Source organism: Thunnus maccoyii, chromosome 2 (assembly GCF_910596095.1).
Source record: "Thunnus maccoyii chromosome 2, fThuMac1.1, whole genome shotgun sequence".
Classification (NCBI taxonomy): Eukaryota; Metazoa; Chordata; class Actinopteri; order Scombriformes; family Scombridae; genus Thunnus; species Thunnus maccoyii.
In genome coordinates, this window is record NC_056534.1 from 26930807 (window position 1) to 26950090 (window position 19284).

The 19284-nt window shown below is 40.7% G+C and overlaps 2 protein-coding genes across 4 annotated transcripts; both read right to left on the reverse strand.

Moving 5' to 3' along the window:
• Nucleotides 1-1043: 1043 nt before the first annotated feature.
• LOC121912244 (nocturnin-like) lies at nucleotides 1044-18050 on the reverse strand. Of its 3 annotated transcripts, none has more exons than XM_042434434.1 (6): nucleotides 17909-18050; nucleotides 11742-12009; nucleotides 3007-3131; nucleotides 2700-2874; nucleotides 2118-2449; nucleotides 1044-2034 (listed from the first exon to the last, which is right to left on the reverse strand). In XM_042434434.1, exons 3-6 carry the CDS (start codon nucleotides 3121-3123, stop codon nucleotides 1513-1515), a joined length of 1146 nt encoding a protein of 381 aa, XP_042290368.1. In that variant the 5' UTR covers nucleotides 3124-3131; nucleotides 11742-12009; nucleotides 17909-18050; the 3' UTR covers nucleotides 1044-1512. The 3 variants fall into 3 exon arrangements, with proteins under 3 accessions (XP_042290368.1, XP_042290359.1, XP_042290351.1); XM_042434425.1 differs by lacking the exon at nucleotides 17909-18050 and adding an exon at nucleotides 16400-16602; XM_042434417.1 differs by lacking the exons at nucleotides 11742-12009; nucleotides 17909-18050 and adding an exon at nucleotides 5329-5620.
• On the reverse strand, nucleotides 13780-15996 carry LOC121905158 (coiled-coil domain-containing protein 175-like). The gene has a single exon (XM_042423190.1). It carries the CDS (start codon nucleotides 15994-15996, stop codon nucleotides 13780-13782), a length of 2217 nt encoding a protein of 738 aa, XP_042279124.1.
• Nucleotides 18051-19284: the final 1234 nt, after the last annotated feature.

Sequence of the window (19284 nt, forward strand, 5' to 3'; positions counted from 1 at the left end):
ACCAATGTCACAACAGCTTATAAATGAAAACAGGAACATAAGCAGCACCTATGTGGGAGTGTGTTGTGTTGGAGTGCTCTGATGTTTATGGACTGTAGTACCTGGATATAGGAAAGTCTTCATCTGCCGAGGATCATGCAGCTCCTCTTGGTATGTCTAGTGTAACACACCTGCTCACATGAGTGCCTGCACACTTAACATGAAGCAATTTGGTAATCTCTGTCGGTAACATGACAAATAAAGATGGTTGCATAACATGCAACTAACTGGCAGACGGTTGCCGCATGTTTGTTGTTGCAGCTGATGCAGATGTCATTGTTTTACTGATGTCTAGACAACAGTATCATTATATTGAGACCTGAAACTAATATTTCAGCTGTCAGTGTGACAGTCAGCTTTACCTGAAAGATACTGGAGTTTGCAGTGTAACTCCTGACAGAAGTGCATACTGTAGGTATGACATTATATTAACTTATGAGCGAGTTTCCTTTAAAGGAGCTGTTCACCCAAATTAAATAAAATTGTTTCCCGGTATCTAGACATGCAGGTAGTTTGGTTTTATTCATCTGCCTCTACCCTAATAAAATGAAGGAGAATGGAAATTTGTTTTACTCTAAACATTTGAAAAACTTCATTAGGAAAATTCAACATCAAGGTGTCTTTTCAGAATGTCAGCAGTTTTTATAGGGAATATTTCTGTTTATATTTCTCCGCTGTTTGTTCACACTGCTGTTACATTTTTTATATGTAAATTTTCATTGCTGTGAGCATCACAAACACAATTACATTCACCTCCACTGGGTTTGGAATGAAGGCAGAAAACTCGAGACAGATCTCTAAAAACCTGCACAAATAAAGAAGCAAAAACTATCCACATGGCTACACCTCACTAGATGTAAATAAGAAAACTGGATTTTTGTGTGTGTTTGTGTGTGTGTGTGTGTGTATGTGTGTGTGTATAATTTGGCTGGACCAACCCTCCAGTTCCCAAACCACCAAGTAATTAGCAAACCAAGGTGAGCGTAGTCAGAGAGTAAAAATAGTAAATTTACAGGATACTATACCCACAAAAACAGTTTATTCCCAGTCAGTCTGTAGTATATTGGCAGTATGAAACACAACATTTACTACAGTTTCAATCAATGACAGTTTGAGGTTAGGATTATTTTTTACTGATAAACAAGTTTCAATCTAATTCATCAGATTCAATGTGCAGGTGTCCCATCAGAGTACAGATGAAGGTACAAGACAGTAACCTGGTGCAGGAAACACATTAGCACAGTGTTAAAGTTCGGGGAGGTAGACAACATTGTTGCAGTGTTATAATGCAACTTTAGCATCATAAGTCACAATAGCTAACTTCCCACATTGGTTTTCTCGGCCTCCTGTCCTCATCTTCTTCATCGTTTCACTCACACGTGGGGTCTCACCACACGTATAATTGTGAAGTGAAGCCAGCCATGACTCTTCACAGCGTCGTCCCTTCCTGTGTGCTCGTTCATCACTTCCTTTTCATTCCTTTACCTTGAAGCTGAAGTCACAAACCAGTGAGAGATGGTCAGACGGATAGCTAAAGGACGGGAGCCTGTTCGGCCCGATCTGCTCCTCAGTGGGCATGTCCAAAACTGCGTCCACTCTCAGCATGTCCTGACTGTACCAGATGTAGTCCAGAGTGGTACAGCATTCCCCTGTAGGGCGAATCTTCCATGTCGTGTACTCCGGCTCCGTCAAACCGTCTTGGCTGAGTTTCTTATAAGCTGAGTCCAAACTCAGAGGTGACGTGATGAAACACCGGTACACCTCCTCAGTTGGGACTGCATTGAAATCGCCACATATCAGCAGAGGAATGTCAGAGCTGGGGGCACCCGCGGGCCCGCCGGTGTGTTTCTGGACCAGGTTCTGGAGATGACGCAGGAGGTCAGAGCCCTGGGTGCTGCGGAGCCACTCCCAGCCGGAACGAGCCTTTAGGTGGGTCACAGCCACGCACACACATCTCCCTGTGCTTCGACATCGTAGCATCGTCACCACGGCAACCTGAGGCAAAAGAGCAGCATGTCAGAGGTGCTTATGAGCAGCTTTTCATATGTGCAAGTGTGGTTTTAATAGGTTCTACCCACCTGATTGGTTGGAATCCTCATGGCAGAGAGCCGTATATTGACACTGTCCAGGAACTCGAAGCGCGATTGATCAAAGAACAGCGCACAGCCGTCGGGGCCGTTGTTGCCCTCCACATCAAGGCACGGTGACCAGGGCTTAGGGCAGAAGTTGCTGCTGTAACCCAGGCCTGCCAGAACTGGCTGGAAGGTGTCGTAGTAGTGGTCGACTTCCTGCAGACACAGGATATGAGGTCGGTACGTGAGGATCTCCTCTAAGATGAGGTACTTCCTTCGGGACCAGCTGAGGGCCTCCAGGGGACACTGGACAAAACTGTCGAGTCCCTCTCCTAGAGCTGAAGGAGGAGACAGAAGGAGATCAGACTTCTATACTATAGTTTACATTAGCAAGTGTTTCGATCAGGATAAAATATCTCCTTGAAAAGAATAGGGACTGGCACACAATTTGAAAGCCACTTATATCATCATAACTCATTGGATCTGCCACATCCAAAATAAACTTTATTTATGATGTTAAACTCTGTCACTAGAGATATTAGAGCCTACAATCCAGCGTGATGAGGCATTAGATCAACTGCCTGTTACCTTGAGCCAGTATGTTCCACTGCATCACCCTGATGGGGCTGCCGGAGGTGCCGTCTCCATCAGAGGGGTGAATGAACTTCCTATGGAAGCGGGGTGGTCGGTCCCTGAGGGCCTCCTCGCATTGGCGAAGCAGTTCGTCTGGATCAGGGGGACACACAGAGGACCCCTTCTGCTCCTGCAAACCAGACATGAGACTTGACATTTAATTCACCTCAGAGGGCATATTTTTATATTTCCTGTTTCACTTTAAAAAAAAAAAAAAAAAAAAGCAAAAAAAAAAAGCATTCAACAGAAGAGAAGGAGTTACCTGGCAGAAATCTGGATCCAGGTTTTTGTCTGACGGAGGGAGAGGGAGAGGATGGCTGCTGCTGCTGCTGGGGGTCTGGGTCAGGGCGCTGTACAGCCTGGTGGCCCCTCCACCCATTGGATACACTGGATAGAAGAAGCACATGGTGAGATGAGGATGGAGAATGACACAAGGGTTGAAGAGGGAGGAAAAAAACATGAAGCATCTGTGATGCAGATTTTAAATGTCAAACACATCTTTACATTTCTAGCAAAGAATACCTATGATGAGCAGGTGGCGCTATATACAAATCCAATTCCTGACCCAAATCCTCAGATTTTTGTTGACTGTGTTTGTTGACCTTGAGCTCAGATTGCTAGCCTCGGTTTGATCACCTCTTACAGGCTAAACCATCTTAGCTGTCAAGTCATGTGGAGCAGTGTAACCGTGACACATAAATCCTATTTTAATTCACCTGATCACTAAGTGTTTCTGATTCATGTGACAGTATGAGTGCAGCTCAGCATGTTTTTTGTCCTCCTTCAACAACCTCTGTTAACTCACAACTATGTAAAATTAATGCAACCCTAAGACTGAACTGTTAAAACTCAGTGTTAGGTTGCGACTATTTTTGGAAGCATCAAAGTAATGAGCTGACAATTAATTGTTTGCAATGTTAATTGTCTGGCATATTATCACTTTATAAAGTTTGGTGTACTTCTTTATCATACAGCAATCATACAATTGCTTATTAGCACATTTAAAAGACACTAAACAACATTAGCATTCAGTATTCAGTCTCCTATTAGCTCTGTGCGAGTTTTTATCTTGCTAGTTGTTCAGTTTGCCACCAGCTAGCTTAAATCGCTAACTTCCACACGTCTGCTGTTTGGTGCTGGGGAGGAAGTGTACAGTGGGGTTTTAGAGCTTTTTCTCTGAAAACAGCAGCCAGCTGTACCTGGAAACAACGTTGATGAAAGTGAATCAAAACCGTAACACCAAAACAATGAGCTGAAAGATGCTAAAATGCTCCATGTCAGATGATATTTCTTTGTGGGTTTGTCACTATGAGTAAATCTTTTCGCATTACACATGCTAATATTATTAATATTATTATTAATATATAAAAATATTGATAATAGCAGCTTTAAATTACAAGAATAAACTCACATATTATATATATGTGGATAACCAGGCAGTCTTCTGAGTTGATGCTTAAATTAGAACAGAACCAAAGGGAGGCGACTGTCAATTTTAAATTGTAGGTTTAGGTTTGCAAAGGTCACACCCGCTTGATAGTAAGCAGTCACGTGTGCACATGCACACACACACACACACACACACACACACACACACACACACACACACACACACACACACAAACACCACTGGTCTACAGGGTATGAATCTCACACACACACACACACACACACACACACCATCTGTTCCTCTAGTTTACTTGAAGGCACATGAGTATTTAACATGGTGGCTGTTTGTGAGGACTTTGAACTGCACAGGGTGAAACCAAAGTGGGTCATACTGATGGGTTGTTGACCTGCCAAAAGATGCCAGACCTGTTCAATTTCAGATATTGCAGACAATAAACAACAATTTTAATCATAATTCATGTTATTTATAACACTGCATTTGCAGCAGCATGTTATCTTGTTCAGATTTGTGCTTTAATTTTCTAAAAGCTGACGTATCTCCACCAATTACGTTCCAGCTCGATTAGCCATTTTCCAAACAAAGTAAAACACAATTCTCTAAAATGGTACGTCACAGTTTGTTTCAATAATTTCAGCTCTTCAAATCTAAAACAAACATGTTGTGCATGTTAATATGCACAACATTTTTTTCTGAGACTGACCTCTGTTCTGTCCAACAAATTCTGGTGACTTATTTCTCTCCCCAACTCCTCTACACCACAACTATGACTATAAAAGGAGAGATCAGATAAGGTTTGACTGCTTCATGTTTAGGATCCATCCAGTTCTGAGTGAATTTGAGTGAAATAACAGGCCACAACAAACGCCACCTCTTCCAACATATAAAACTGAATAATACTAAACAGACCCTTTAACTCTCTCAGACACTAGTGTTAATAATACGTGTCCATGTTTATCCAAATACATGCCTGCACCAGCCAGACTGGTTTCAGCATCTAAATCCACACCCTCATCATTATGTATACAGAACCTCACAGGCATCTCAACATCGTCCATCTCTGATCTTTGTTGTTATGCATTTAAACAAAATGACACTAATCATGTAAATACAGTAGATACTAAACACCAAAATATAACGTCATCTGCAGAATAATAAAGAATAGCTGCTTCTTACCCATAGTCTCCATCACTGTCCACAGCTACGCCCACTCTGTACTCAAGTAAATTCTCTGTAATGCCTCCTTGTAAATGTTACCCTGACAGATATTGTATGTTACTGTCGGCTGAACGATTCCTGGATAAACTGAAAGTGTTTTCACTGCAACGGGAGACAGTGATAGATGTGTTGTCTGTGTGTGAGCGCAGAAATCTGACTTCTCATCGCTCACTGCTACCTTTAAAGCCTCGGCGAGACAGAGAGAGAGACAGAGAGAGAGAGAGAGAGAGAGAGAGATTAGGAAGTATAGACGTCATCAGGCCATATGGAGTATTACAGGTCATGTGCTGGTGAAGGAGAGAGAAACACTGCGCTGTTCAAACTGCTACAATCTCACAGTCACACACAAGCCGAATGTGTGACACACAATATTATTCATATTTTATTATTAATATTATCATTGAAAGATTCTTTATACTGACTTTATCTGAAGGTTGTTCACACCCTCACCTCAGCTCAAACATGCAAGCAAAAACAGTAACATGGACTCCTCGCAAACACACACTCAAAAATATCAGGATTCAGTATTGGAATAAGTACATTTCCATGACAGTCTTTTAATGGTTATATAATATCCACTGCTGCACCACAATGATTGCATGAATGCACAACTGTGCTCTGTGTGTGTGTGGGTGCATGTTTAGCAATAATAACTTCCTCAGTTTGTGTGTTGTAACTGCTCCCAGGTCACAGTGTTTTCAATTTATCGTCACTAATGTTACTTCAGTGTTTAATATTTTTCCCCACAAAGCGTATTGTAGCTCTCCAAACTTTAAAAATCTAAATTTACCCATAATCTAAGCTGGAATCAAATTTGTTCACTGACAATTAATTGTTTGCCATGTAAATTGTATGACATATTATCACTTTATAAAGTTGTTTGGTGTACTTCTTTGCAAACACTTGCTTATTAGCATATTTAACAGACACAGAACAACATTAGCATTCAGTATTCAGTCTCCTTTTAGCTCTTCGTGAGTTTTTTATCTTGCTAGTTATTCAGTTTGCCACCAGCTAGCTTAACTAATCACTAACTTTGTCTGTCTGCTGTTTGGTGCTGGGGAGGAAGTGTACAGTGGGGTTTTAGAGCTTTTTCTCTGAAAACAGCAGCCAGCTGTACCTGGAAACGTCAATGGAAGTGGACAAAAACCGTAACACCAAAACAATGAGCTGAAAGATGCTAAAATGCTCCATGTCAGGTGATATTTCTTTGTGGGTTTTTCACTATGAGTAAATCTTTTCACATTACACATGCTAATTTGATCCATTGTTATTGTTAAAATATTAATAATAGCAACTTTAAATTACATGAATAAAGTCACATACTATATATATGGATAACCAGGCAGTCTTCTGAGTTGATGTTAAAATTAGAACACAACTGTGTGTGTGCATGTTTTGCAATAACTTCCTCAGTTTGCGTGTTTATCGTCACTAATGTTACTTCAGTGTTTAATATTTTTCCACACAGCATATTGTACCTTTCCACTTTAAACGCACAACATGTAATTTCTGCTGCTAGGGGTCTCTCAATCAAAACATTAACAAAAGATGGAGTGTGATGACGTTGTGAAGTAGCATGGGGGTTGGTGTCTTCATTGTTAAAAGGATTACTTTATCGTTCAGGATGTTTTTACCAGGAGCCAAATTATCTGCAGAGGCCTCATGCTCTCCAAAACAAACAAACCCAGTGGAACACTGAATAAAGCTGTTTCATTTTATAAATCAGTGTTTCTCTGACGCTGTTTGGCAGACAGAGGACATCCAAGAGGGGCTGCTAGCCAAGCTGCTGCCAACATTTGCTCAGGTTGTTTCTCTGATAACTTCAGATCCAGAAATCTAGTGACTAAAATCCTTCATCCAGTTAAAAGATACAGTTAAAAATGACCAAGATCTAAAAAGTTTATTGTAAACATGTGGCTTAAAACTGAATAAAAGTCAATTTATGACAGTGTCTGGCAAACAGCCACAACACCAACGTATACTCTTTGGTAGAGGGGGTATGACACCATTGACAGGAAACCAAATAAAATAGACTGTTACCTTGATTAAAATGACTGATTTCTCTGGGTTTGAAAAATGTTGGAAACATTTGGGATAATATAAGTACACAACTCAACAAAATATACAACTTTGGTCTAGTTGTTTGTAGACAATTTAATGCAGAATAGTTACATATTATAGCTTTAAATCTAAATTTAGCAATAATCTGGTCTGGAATCGAATTTGCTCCTTTAGACTCTGTAACACCAGTATGGAGCAACTGTTCCAAACCTTTGGGTAAGAAGCCTCCTAAAGGTTTGCAAAATAGATCCGAAGGGCTGTGAGATGTAATACTTTCACACAAGTATTTTCTAAAATTTTCTATAATCTTTACATTTTACCTTTCATGAAACACAAGACTCTTTACCTCTTAAGGCTAAACATGACAACGTCATTGGCTGGACTGCTCTCTACAGGTTTCCCCCACAGAGTTTTATAGTGGCCTAAAACAAAAACTTATTCACTTGAACTTCACTTGAAGCAAATACAACACATTTAATGAGTGTTGCTTCTATATAGGCTGTCATCTAATAACTAAACTGATCAAGAGAAGAGATGCATCAAGACCTGATTGGTGTAACACCTTGACTAAGCAGTTTCCTGGGGAAACCTTGCACTAATTATAGACATGTGGAAACTATGAAAAAGGGGCCTTTTCAGGCAGTGCTCACCAACCTTTTTATCTTGTGACCTTGAAAAAAATAAAAAATTAAAGGAAAATCTAAAAAAATAAATCTAATTTTGTGTAGAATATTTATAAATGTTTCTTCTTTCCTATCTTGTTAATCATCTTGTTACATACAGTATAATCTATTCTCATTGCTCCTTCTCAGGTTGTTGTCTGCGAGCTCAGTTGTAAACTATCATCTTTCCTGTGACAAAAACACACAAGACACGTTAACAATTAACATGGATCGGTGTTTATGTTGAAAGAAAATATGGAAACGGCAGCAAGCAGTGTTTTTTCTTCTCTTATCAGTGTTCTGCAATAATCTCTGAGAAACATCCACCTGTTCCCTTATGACTCCCAACAAGACAAATACCTGCACTTATGTTTTCTCTGTGATCAAAATAATTCTTATGTTTCATGAGCAGAGACAAAGCCATATAATTCCTCTCTGACTCTACACCTTAATCCGGCTGAATGGAGTTTGGATGTTTTCATTTGCCACTGTGTTGCTTTGACGTCAGTGTGTCAACACACAGATGAGCACACAGAGCCTCGGTAAAGAACTGAGAGCTCTTCTGACTCGTGAGGGATGACTCATGTCTGTAGACTCAAGACTGCAAGCTCCCTGCACATTTTCCACAAAGTCACGACATCAACATGATACTGAAATACATGATTTCTAGAGCAGAGAGGTTGTTTTTTTAAAGCAGCAGATAGACTGGAAAAAAAAAAATTCTCCACAAGAACCACAAGCAACTGATGTCCAAACAGGCTGACTGAGCATTCATTAATTATGCTGGATTAATCAAAGAAGTCACGAGATGACAGGACTGGATAGGATGCAGTAAAAACCCAACATTTTGGACACACAAAATTGTGATTTTTTGTCAAGCTTTTGCGCTATTTTTTGTGGATTACTGTGTTTTACCTCCTCAAGCCTCTAAAAGTTAATAAAATAAAATAAGTCCTCTTTCTAGAGCTGCAAGCTTAGTCGATTAATCAGCATCTATTTTGATAACTGAATAATCATTTTAGTCTTTTTTTTGGTGTCATTTTTACTTTGTGGAACATGATGATAATCTGAATATCTTATTTTGGACTGTTAGTCAGACACAACCAGACATTTGAAGATGTAACCTTGGACTGTAGGGAGCTAAATCAGATATTTTTCACTATTTTCTGACATTCTGTGGACAACGATTAAGCCATGAATCAAAACAATAATCGATAACTGGTAGATAATGCAACATGTGACGAGGGGTCCCAGGTAGGCTTTGCTTTATTTTAAGGGGTCGCAGGCCAAAAGTGTCTGGAACCACTGATGTAGAAAACCCTCTTGTGGCTCCAGGCAGAATAATTTACTGTTTTGGAGTGATTGCGTGCATGAGATGAGAGTGAGAGAGAGAAAGAGAGAAAGGCTGTGTGTGTATGTGTGTGCGAGAGAGAGAGAGCGAGAGGGGGAGAGAGGGAGAGGGAGAGGGAGAGAGAGAGAGAGGAAGAGAGAGAGAGAGCATGTTACTGTATCCTTTAGTGTCATATTGACATTTCCACATTGAAGGGCAGCTGCCTCATTACATTACAATATGTGGGTGTGTTTTTCTGCATGTGTGCGTCGTGTCTTTCACAGCAGCTGAAACTATTTCACTGTGATGGTTGTTGTCTATTTGTGATCTTCCATTACTGTATACAGCCGCAATCACAATCTGACATCTATTTATTATTTTTTTGGCATTTAAAAAAAAAAAAAAAATCATGCAGTTATACGTAATTATTAATATATTGGTGTACTCAGGTACTGCTTGAACAGCCTGAAAAGTAATTGTTTCAATAAAAGGTTATAATAAAAAATACATTTATTTTCTAAGTGACTGTTTCACCTGTAAATAAACCACTGTAGATCAAGACTGAGACATTTTAACTACAAAATACAGCACTTTCAAAATTATGTACTACAACCCTGAAGTCATAAAGTCATCATGTTCGGTATGTTATCTAGTCTGTGGTTTTAAATTGCTACTTTACTCTCTGACCTTTTAGAAACCTCCTCCGCTGCAAAGCTGAGTGAACGCAAGCAACATAAAGGAGTCGATCCACACGCATCACACCGGTAGGAGATGGTGGCAGTTTTGTTTTTGGTTGTGAACAAACAGAAACATGACCCTCCTCTCTGCCTATTCTCACTGTACTGATGTCTCTTATTACATACTCCATGTAGTCTGTTGTAGGCTGTTAGCCTTTCAGAGATAAATAAAAGCACTTATCTCACTGTTACAGACAGTTCTCTACATGTCCAGTCCAATGTCAAAGTAGTAAGAAACTAGTGTACTCTGTGTTCCAAATGTGTACAGAAGCATTGACACACAACTTAAGATAAAAATCACAGGATATGAAACTACTATCACTCCCAAAGTGATATCCTTTAATATCCACACAGTCACCCCGAACATCAGCATGGGAGATTAACATATCACTTCAGCAGATGTTTACAAGAGAAGAATATCTGTTCTGACACCTGAAGATGTAAAAACATTATCTGCTAACCACATTTTCAGAGAAGCTTTTGGCCTGTTTGGAAATATGAAAAGTTAGTAGGACCTCAGTGTTTGAAGTTCTGGATACAATTAACAAACAGGCACCTGATATTTAATTTGTAGCACCCTTTCTTTAGTGGTGGGGTTTTATTAAGGAGGTACTACGGCGTTTTAATATTGCACTTCCATAGAGTTGCAGGAGTTGCGAGGACTAGATTAAAGAAAAGAATGGTCAAAATCGATGCAGCCTTGGCCGAGATATCCTGAATTTCACTCCCACGTCCATACAGACACAAACACTGAGGAAGCAACAGGATTCATTCACTGTGAACTGAACCCACCAAAAACATGCTGGCACCGCCCATCACTACTGAAAGACTGAAGAGGACTTCAAACTGAATGGAGGAGCAGCTGATGATTGCACTCAACAGCTTCAAATATGACTTTAACAAGCTGCTGGGAATTGAAAATGAAAAGATATCACTGATGAAACTTCTTAATTGTTATGAATGTATCTTTGAGCTGAATCCAAGATAACCCTGATGACATCATCTGGGTTGTTTTCCCAGACGTGACAAAGTTCCTCCAGAGCTACAGTAGACATGATACAGCTGTTTTTACAGGTGGAGTAGTACTGTTCATGACTAAATGAAACTTTTCAGCTTTTCAGAACTGAAGAAAAGCAGCTCTGATCTCAGCTGAAAGTGAGAAATATAAAACATTACATCATTTTTAAAGACTTTGGAAGATTTTTTCAACTTAACAGCAGCATTTGTCTTTCAACTTAAGATAACATGACAATAAAAAAGGTTTTTACATAAATACAAAATGCACTGATGAAGAACTGTTTGTGATACAAAATATCAGAGGAATAAAAGTTGTGTTTTGGCATCAGTCACACACACACACACACACACACACATACACACACACACACAAACACACATAACACTGATATAGACAACCTACAGACAGATACAGTCATTCAAGAAAGATAATGTTTCATATATATACATAGTGTGCTACAGTCTGACTGTACTATAAAGCTATACATACTGCAGCTTCCAGATGACATGGCACAAAGGAGTTGAGAGCAAAGTTTACTTCATGCTTATCTGAAGACTTACCTCTTTTACTGGAATAAACTGCTGATTTCCTTCACTTGCACTTGTGCGGCTGCTGTCTTATTAAGCCTGTGTGTTGTCCTCTCTGTGCTAGTGAGTGACACAGAAAGTGTGCATGTGTCTGTGTGTTTTTTGCTCTGAGGGACGTAACAGTGGGAGGTTGTTTGACCCTCTAGCTGCAGGGCAAGGTCACAGCAGAGAGAAACCTGGTCACTTCTGCCATCTGCTGGTAGGAGCCACAAGTGTCTTTCATCACCAAACTGCAAAGAGTCTGAGAAGAGAAGATAATTCACTAGGTTCAATCAAAGTAAAAATTAACATGGACACTGGAAATAAAATGGATGGATGTCACAAAAAAAAACTCTTTCATGTTTTGGATTTTACTATAATTTTAACATTTTTTGTGTAATAATTCCTAGTGCTATACTTGAGATTAATAAATTAATCACTAAACAAATACATTTTAAATAGAGCAAAAGATTCTGAGAGTCATCTCTAACAATTATGTGAAATTGGTGGAATTACTGTGTAGTCAATTATACCAATAATATAAGGAGCGAGAAAACAAGTGAGGTAGTTGTATAAAAGGTGGTGAAATAACCTTTTGATTTAACTTAAACGCTAAAATGATTATCATAAAATGATCCTTATTGAAAGCAACTGTCTAGAAGAGAAGTTAGATGTTTTGTTTTTCAGTCCAGTATAAAGGAAAAAAAAGATGATGATGACGACCTTCTGTATACTACATAATGCTGTCAAAGAGGAGGAAAAGACCACAAGTTTGGGTTATTTTAGCGAAGTGTGTTAAGAGGAATAGCTGCTAAAAAGTAGTTTCAAGAAATTTCATAGGAATATGGCGGTACATCTGTCACAAGAGTGACAAGTCTTAACATTCAGATGAGTCCTCTGCTGATCTCACTTTTTATACTTCCAATTGTTTGCTGTTTTTCTCTAACTAAAAGCAATTGTGCTATACACACACACACACATATATATAGCCTTTATATAAATAAAAATATTATATTTTTCTAATGTTTGATTTTATTTGACACTGCATAGAAAATGAGAGTTATCCTTTGAAAGTGGTTAGCAATGCTATCAGTTGAGTACGATGGAGGAGAGAACCACAACATAAATATTTTATGAATGGTCTCCACTCAGTGACTATCCTACACTTAACGAACACTATCTGAAGCTGGTTAAAGCTGACACACAGGAGGCACTAATGACCTCATGCTGTGCATGCCACATGGCTGCAGCGTTCCTGGTTCAGTTCCGGCCGGGGACCCTTGTTACGTGTCAGGTCCATCTCTCTCACCTTGTTTCTTGTCTGACACTTCACTATCCAATAAAGGCAAATATGCCTAAAAAAAAAGCTGACACACCAATTGCTTGTCAACTCAATTACTGCCATCAACTATAATATGTTTATGTCAAAACTACAAAACAAACTGAGCAAAGACTTAAAAAATTAAATGGGAAAATAATGATATTGATAAGGAAAATTAAAAATGACAGTCGTATAATATGAAGTATGATTGTATTTCCAATTTTTAAACATATTGCCATCTTAAAAATATACTATATTAAAAATGTATGCCTGAAATTGACCAGAACAAGACATAGGCTACAGCAGCATTTTCATGACTTGTGCCATCATGTTTCCCTTTGAAAGCTGTAAACATTTCCATCAGAACACACTTGTTTAACAGGAAAAGCACAAGTGCATCTAATAACACTGATTAACTGTGTCCATATATTTCTCCCTGATCATGCCGGCCCATCTCCAGCTTGTGAACCACTGCTCTCTATAGTATTATATTAAAAGCACCAATAAAGTGAGTGAATATATCCCAGTCTGGGTGCTTTTTTAGTGAAGATTTTTATGTGTATGAGCCTGCTCTGCAAAATAACAAAATCATCTCTTTTCTGTGAACTTTATTCAAGGTTTTCATTACAAATTAAAGTCTTACATGTACACAGGTATGTACAGCAGACATTTAACTCTTTGCGATGTAGAACCAGAGCTGCTTTTATCAACTCAACTGTGCTGTTCTACAGTTGTTTTATCTCCCAGTCGTTTGCTAAAGTCTAACATTTGTTGGTGCAGGAGGGTGCCGACGTGTCCTAACTGGCGTCTCCTGGTCTTCAGATGGTTCAACAGGCTGCTCATGGACACCAACAGAGCGCCATCCCTGCTCTGACTGTCCTGAGTTAACAAAACATCCTCTCCCCAGGCTTCCTGCAAACTCTCCAGTAAGGCCTGCGTGTCCTTGTTGAACTGGTGGATCTCCTGCCAGTATCTGTCTTTGTTCTCTCTGGCTCTGGTGACATCTTCTGTCATCTGTCTGATACAGAGATGCAGCCTGCTGTTCTCCATGCTAACCTGCTCCAGTTTCACGCTGTTGTCGTAGATGCTCAGCTCTACAGATCTCAGCTCTGAGGCCTGTTTGTCAAGCAAGCCCATATATCCTGCTCGCAGCTCCTCCAGCTCAGCCTTCATTTCCTCTCTGGGCTGAAGCAGAGAGCTGGTTTTCTCCGTCAGCCCCTGAATCGACAGCGCTAGATCATTCCTCCTCCTCCTCAGCTCGGAAGTGCGCGTTTTCAGGCTCTGGTGCCTGGATCGCTCCTCGTTACACTTGGCTTCCACCTCCTTCAGCATCACCTCTTTCTCCTCCCCCTCCCTCTGCTTCTCCTCGTTGCTCCTCATGATACTCTCCGTCTCCGTGGCGCACTGCTGCATTTCCTGGTGGTGTGTGGTCTCTAACTGTCTGTACTCTACCTCAGACCGGGTCATGTGACTCATCAGCAAGTCGGCGTCGGCGCTCATGGGCTGACGCTGCAGGAGTCTGGCCTCCTCTTGTCGCAGCTCCTCGTACCTCCTCCTGGTGCTGCTGATGTCAGAGGTCATTTTCGCCACATGTTCCTGATGCGCCCTCTTCGTCTCCTCCAAGAGCTGACTTAGCCGCCTCTTCTCCTCCTCCAACTGGCTGATGTTCTTCTTCTCTACATTCACGTTAACACACAGCTCCTCCTGATTCCTCTCAAAGATGCGCTTATGGATCACATCCACCTCCAGGAGTTCTCCGATCTGCTTGTCCATCTCTTTGATCTCCTTGCTGTGTTTGACTATGGAGGCAATGCGCTCCTCCAGCTGCAACTTGGACCGCTCCAGCTGCTGTGAGACATGTGAATGCTCGGCCCTAACTTCGTTCTCTTCGTCGTGCTGGAGCTTGAATATCTCATAGATTTTGGCCAGGGAGTCTTGACAGAGGATTCTTGATGCTCTGCCCTCCTCTATCTTACCCTCCACTGCTGCGATTTCATCTTTAAGACGCTGGACGGCAGCGCTGAAGGCTTCCCCTAACTCATAGAGCTCCTTCTTCAGCGTTTCCCTCTGTTTCCTCAGTTCATGATGCCTCTGGGTCTCCCCTTCCAGCTGTTTCTCAAACTGGCACCGAGACGCTGTCAGTCTTTGCATACTGCTCTCCAGCTTGGCCATGTGAATTGTGAGCTCGCCCAGGTGGTCATGGGTTTCTTGTTTCTTGTCATTAACTCTGTCCAAATCCCTCCTGCTCCTCCTGATCACTTGCTTCTGCTGCTTAATTTTCTCCTCAACCAGGTCCACATCTCCGGACAGGTTGTCTTTTTTCACAGCGAAGGCCTCTCTCTCCAGCACCATATTCTGCTGCAGTGTTATTTTGTCCTGTTCCACAGCAGCGATGCACGACTTCAGCCCCTCTATCTGCTCCTGTGTGTGACCCAGCTGCATCTGCAAGCTATACTTTAGTGTGATTTGATCATTCAGAGCAGCAATGACGTCCTCGTGCTCTGCCTTCACCTGGTCTCGCTCCGGGCGTAGCGCTTCATTTTGGCTCATGAGTGCTTCCTGCCTCTTCACAGTGGTTTCTTGCAGCTGAGAGACTGTGTTGAGGTCTTTGTGCAGCTGCTCTATCTCCTCAGCATTAGATGCCCGAGCTGCTGCGACATCAGCCATTATATCCTGGCTCATTCGTTCTCTTATGTTGTTGATTTGGTGTCTTAGCTTACTGTTTTCAATGGTCTCCACTTCTAAATGTTCATGAGCAGCGCGTCTGTCCGCCTCCAGCTCAGTGATGGCAGCAGTTATCTCAGTCAGGTGGAGGCTGGCTTCAGGTGAGAATGGTACTCCCTCGTCTTTCAGTTGCTTATCCAGCTCCTTTAAACGCTCCAGAGCGACCATAACGGCAGGGAACTCGGGGACAAGGCAAGAAGCCATTTTTTTACCCGACTGTGTGCGTTTTGTTTCAGGTCTGCGTGTCTTGTGCTCGAAGGTGTGTCCGCAGTGTTGACTTCAGTTAAGTTTCCGCCGCTGATAACTTGTGAGTGTGGTCGCCACGGTAACAAATGCCCCAACACGAAGGAAACAGCATGCTACGGCGAGTCCGTGACGCCATAACGTTGTTAGCAGTGGCTAACCGTCAAACAAATGGTGTCATTATGGTTGTAACTAACCCCAAGAAATTAAGATAAAAAGAAGCTTAGATAAACAGACAAGTCGGGTGACCTGCGTACTTCAAGCGTGAACGAGCATGTAGAAACGTAAACACCCTGTTGTCACTTCTGTCCAGATAAATATTGACGCTAGCTGCTGGAGGCTCAACAACCGCTGTGCTGCTTACCTGGAAACTGTAGCAGCTCCTGAGAAGGTGCGTAGGGTCAACCTCCGCTCTACAAGATGTGTGTGTGTGTGAGGGCTGAAAACGCAAGTCAGACAGACACACCAGGTGGGCGAGCCAGTTAAGTAAAGGGGTATCCGAGCCCCTGAGTTGCCAGATTTGAAAATTTCACAAGAAGAGAAATGGGTTTCCGCTCATTTCCAGAGAGGAAGTACTACTACTCAAAGCAGTAGTATTGAACAAGCCTTTACTTGTTTTTTTCATCTCTCTTTTTTTTTGAGGGATGTACTTATGTAGTTTTTGAAAACATCTACCTCTTGCAGTTTGACACAGCTTCATTAAATTGCCCCCGAAAACCAATAAATCCAAATATTCTTAAATATGCCCGCCATTCTGCTGAATCAGTGCATTTTCCGTCCCCAAGAAATTACATGCATAAATATGCATGAAACGTATCTGTATAAAACATTATATTACCAAGCAAAGTGTCTCCTTCACTTTGTTCTAATTGCAAATTGAAGATACATCATGTAAAACCTTAATAAAAACCACCTAGAATAGTGAAAAAAATAGAATTTTAGTCTGCCCCCACTCTCTATCACTACATTTCACCATGAAATATAATGATAAGAATCCTTCAGAAATCTTTTTTTTATATTATTGTGTGACTCTATATCCAATTTAGACATAAAATGCATTTTCTCATCAGAAATCCACAATGTGTTAGTTAAAATACAAATTTTACTCATGTCCCCAGGTTTTCACTCAGTCCTGTTACCCTGACACTTTCCCCCCTCTAAAAATTTGAGTCACTCCACAAGTCACATGATCAACAGGAAGTAGCATCATTTGAGTCTCCTGAAAGCCATGGGAAGACCAAAAGTAAGTTTTCTCACCTGGTTTCCTGTATTTTTTATCATATTGTAAGTACGACTGAGAATGTCAATCTCAACATACAGTCCTGTTACCTAAATTATTTGTTAGATGTTAGGTTTTTTTAAGATAGGTTTGGTAAACCACTTGAAGGTGCTAAGTATTCTCATGCTATTAGCATCATGCATTTATGTATTTTCTAATGCTATGCTTAAACCTCAATCCTGTTACTTTCAGTATTGTTACTTGTATGCATGGTAACAGGATTGAATAAGAGTAACAGGAGTGAGAAGTTTGAATAGAATTGCCATTTTAAATGTGTATATGGTGTGTATATATATATTGATTAATTATAATACTGTTCTCTTGATTTTAAGTTTTACAGTTGGAATTACTGTAGGTGTTTTCAGTTTTACAATGTGAACACATTACTTACAGGGAGCCAGTCAATTAAGTGCTGCAGAGAAGCAGCGGCGCTATCGCGCTCGACGTGATGCCAACCCAGAAAGGAGAGAGAGATACTTAAAGAAGGAGCAGCAGAAATACAGGGAGGACATAGCATCAGGCAGGAAGAAAACAGTCAATAACATTAGCAAGAAGGAAAAGTGCAGAAGACGCAAAAAGTGGAGGGAGACTTACCACAGGGTCAAGTCCAGGAAAGAAGCCCTAAAGCACCTCACCACACCTCTAGGTAGCCCTCAGTGGATCTTCTTTGAGGTAAGCCATGGCAAGGGTACCCCGGATGGAGTGGGAGGGGCCCTGAAGAGGATGGCTGACAGTCTTGTCAGCGAGGGGACAGATATCCCTGATGCTTCAGAGCTGTTTCCTGTGTTGAACAAGACAGATACAACAATCAAGTCTTGTTTTGTGGAGGAGGAAGCAGCTGACAGAGCAGTGTCAGAGATGCCCAAGGATGTGCCACCAGTACCATCTACGATGGCAGGTAGGACAGCCAGAAAAGTAAAGGGGTATCTTAACCCCTGTGTTGCCAGACTTGAAGATTTCACAGATTCACTGTAGCACTGAACAAGCCTTTACTTGTGGTTTTCTTTTGGTTTGTTTGTTTGTTCTTTTTTGAGGGATGCACTTATGTAATTTTGATGACATCTACCTCTTGTTAATTGCTCTGGACAAAAATGTCTGCCGAATGAATATAATGCCACATAAACAGCTGGAACTTCTCTTTCTAGGTGGGAAATGTCTATCACAACGCTTTAACATTATGTCCTCACTCTCCCTTTTCTTTTATATATGTACCATGTTGCCTCTAAGTACACATGCAGTCTGACACAGCTTCATTAAATTTCCCCCAAAAGCCAACAAGGGCAAATATTCTTAAATATCCATGTCTCAGGTCTGCTGTGTGTCAGTTGATTAGACATATATTTATTTAAGACTATGCATCATGTAAGGAAAATATCTAACTAAAATAATAAAGATTCTAAAAGAAACTTTTGACAGGTGGGCCTCAGCAAAACAACATGATTTATCTTTTAGGTCCTTCACGTGACACATTCTCAAACAAATGAGTCATTAATCAAATCATCAATAACTAATTACCACACAGTTAGTCTGGGACCTGTGGGGCCCCTGAGGTTCTGGGATGCTGGGCAGTTGTCTGGTTTAACTGGATGGTAATCCAGCCTTGGATTTACATTTATTTAATTGGGTCATTTTAATAGCTTTTCCCCCTCATTTGATAGAACCAATCAATGAAACTATAAGAAGAAATGATCTGGCAACAGAAAGAGAAAATGGACAACATCAAGGTTTGCAGAGTAAAATATTATTTAAGCTACTGGCAAGGATCTGTTAAAAAGTTTAAAAAGTATTCTATACACTTTGCAATCAACAAAAAGGAAAGTTAACCATAAATAATTTCAAATATATAATTTTAAGTATTTAAATCCTTTTTGAAAAAAAAATCTCTGCAGACCTGAATATATGACAGGTGCGTCGGAGGTAAGTGCAACTTGAAAATAATGAGAAGAACTCCTGCACATTGGCTCACTTAC

Excerpts from the sequence above, each read along its gene's own strand:
- LOC121912244 (XM_042434417.1), bottom strand. Across the intron at positions 2,450-2,699 it reads GTGGAACATACTGGCTCAAG|CTCTAGGAGAGGGACTCGAC; the intron begins GTAACAGGCAGT and ends CTCCTCCTTCAG. Across the intron at positions 2,035-2,117 it reads TGAGGATTCCAACCAATCAG|GTTGCCGTGGTGACGATGCT; the intron begins GTGGGTAGAACC and ends CTTTTGCCTCAG.
- LOC121905158 (XM_042423190.1), bottom strand. The coding sequence starts at position 15,996 with ATGGCTTCTTGCCTTGTCCCCGAGTTCCCTGCCGTTATGGTCGCTCTG.